General features: G+C 41.8%; 1 protein-coding gene across 1 annotated transcript in view; it reads left to right on the forward strand.

Annotated features, from left to right (window-relative positions):
* sptb (spectrin, beta, erythrocytic) overlaps nt 1–2,786 on the forward strand; it is a gene marked incomplete in the record, with an annotated part of 116,707 nt that overhangs the window by 110,652 nt on the left and 3,269 nt on the right. Inside the window, 1 exon segment of the mRNA XM_037694728.1 lies at nt 1,078–1,251. Within this exon segment, the coding sequence (XP_037550656.1) occupies nt 1,078–1,251 (174 nt within the window).

Below are 2,786 nucleotides of genomic sequence, written 5' to 3' on the forward strand. Positions count from 1 at the left end.
CAAGTACTTAGGTGTACACATGAATGACAACCTCAGCTGGAGCAACAACACCACCAGCCTGATCAAGAAAGCTCATCAGAGACTCTACTTCCTCAGACGGCTGAGGCGAGCTGGTCTGGGAAGCTCAGTCCTCACCTCCTTCTACAGGTGTGCAGTGGAGAGCATCCTGTGCTCCAGCATCAATGTGTGGCATGGAGGCTGCACAGCTGCAGAAAGAAAAGCTTTGCAGAGAGTGGTGAAGGCTGCACAGAAATCTGTCGGAATCAGCCTCCCCACCATCACAGACATCTACACCTCCAGATGCAGGAAGAGGGCCACCTGCATCATGAAGGACCCCACTCACCCAGCACACACACTTTTTGCCCCACTCCCCTCAGGAAGGAGGTTGAGGAGCATTAAGTGTAGAACCACTAGACTGAGGAACAGCTTCTACCCTGAGGCTGTTAGACTCATAAATCTCTAACTAGAATAATCACTGTGAAAAACCATATCATGTTGCTGCTGATCTGTTTCATGTTGCTGCTGATCTGTTTCATGTTGCTGCTGATCTGTTTCAATGTTGATGTGTTCATGCGTGCACATCTGCTCACAGACTCATGTTCATGTTTGTGCTGATGTTCAATGTTTTATGTTATGAGTGCTTAGTGTATATTTAGTTGATGTTTTTCTTAGTTCATATCTTAGATGTTACTGTTTTTCTTATACATTTTATTGTTGGATGTAACTGGGACCCTGTGTACATAATTTCGCTCCACCACATGTACCACATGAGGTGCGAATGACAATAAAGAAACTCTGACTCTGACTCTACTTTGAAAAACCGCAGAAGTCCTTAAAAGTGGAAGCGTGAAGTAGCGATGGACTCTGTACAACATCACTGATGCTGCTGCCCACAGGAAGTCGTTAATACAGAACACAAGCCAAAGAAAAAGCTCTTTAACCTCATGTTTTAGTAGAAGTAAATAATCCTTGTCTTAAACAAACCATAGATTTTATTATTTCCATGACACCCTAATGGTTGAATGTAAGTGTAGCGTAGAATCACTGCAACAGTTCTTCCCTTGTTCTGCCTCTCAGGTCCTGGAACAACTTGTACTGTGTTCTGAAGGCCGGGCAGCTCTCCGTCTATAAGGATGCTAAAGGTTTTGGGCACGGGGGGACGTATCATGGGGAGGACCCTCTGTCCCTCGGAAGCGCCAGCTGGGAGATCCTCACCAACTACAAGAAGAAGAAGCACGTTGCCACGCTTCGGTAAGACACTGAATGAGATGGTCTTTTTAACAAAAGGCGCATCTTCTTCTAACTTGTTCTGCACCTCCTGTAAAGAAACTTTTTTCTTTCTCAAGATATTTTTATCAGAGCCAGACCCATATGGAAATTTTGGCTATCGCCAATTAGGGCAGGGCCATATCATATTGTTCACGATGACGCAGGGAAAAAATAGTTTGCCTGGGAAAATTAATATTATGATATGCTAATTTCATGACGTAATACGTCAGGGCGCCCCGCCCCCTTAACAGAACCGAGAGCGCCAAACCGAAATGCGCACCCTCCCCCCCCCCCCACCTGTCGGTACTGGTGTAACGCTAAGTAGTTGCACGCAATGCTAGCTAGCTAAAAAGAAACGTGGTGTGGCTCAGCTGCATCTCCATCCAGCTGTAAACTGCAGGTACAGACAAGTCTACTGTGTCCGTTTGTTTCTTTTTCACTAAGCCAGACAACCGTTCTAAAACGGATTGGGTCAAATCAATGACTTCTGTACCAACAAGGTTCAGTCATGTCATGTGGACAGTTTGTCTTTGGGAGAAACGTCTCGTCCGTCACATGAAAGACTTTGTCCGTCTGAGGCCTGCCAACCCACATCTGTCCTATAAATAGCACCTCCATGTGTTTAAAGCCAGCTTGCTGTTGAATTCCCAGAAACTGACTTGACACATTTCAGAATACTTCTGTGTGAATCATTTTAGCAGAGGAATAAAAAAATGAAGCTTTTTACATTTTAAAATGAAGATAATTTGAGCGCACAAGTCGCAGTGGAACACATTGTAACTTTTGACAAATGGTGCCTGGATAATATGCTCTGCTCTTCATGAATAATGAAACGCAAAGGCTGGTTCATATATTTACATACGTGTATATTTACATACGTGCATGTTTACATATGTGCATGTTTACATATGTGCATGTTTACATACGTGCATGTTTACATACGTGCATGTTTACATACGTGCATGTTTACATATATGCATGTTTACATATGTGCATGTTTACATATGTGCATGTTTACATACGTGTATATTTACATACGTGCATGTTTACATATATGCATGTTTACATATGTGCATGTTTACATATGTGCATGATTACATACGTGCATGTTTACATACGTGCATGTTTACATACGTGCATGTTTACATATGTGCATGTTTACATATGTGCATGTTTACATATGTGCATGATTACATACGTGCATGATTACATATGTGCATGTTTACATATGTGCATGTTTACATATGTGCATGCTTACATATGTGCATGTTTACATACGTGTATGTTTACATACGTGCATGTTTACATACGTGCATGTTTACATACGTGCATGTTTACATACGTGCTTGCTTACATATGTGCTTGCTTACATATGTGCATGTTTACATATGTGCATGTTTACATATGTGTATGTTTACATATGTGTATGTTTACATATGTGCATGTTTACATATGTGCATGTTTACATATGTGCTTGCTTACATATGTGCTTGCTTACATATGTGCATGCTTACATA

Source organism: Nematolebias whitei, chromosome 21 (assembly GCF_014905685.2).
Source record: "Nematolebias whitei isolate Nwh7 chromosome 21, NemWhi1, whole genome shotgun sequence".
NCBI lineage: Eukaryota > Metazoa > Chordata > Actinopteri > Cyprinodontiformes > Rivulidae > Nematolebias > Nematolebias whitei.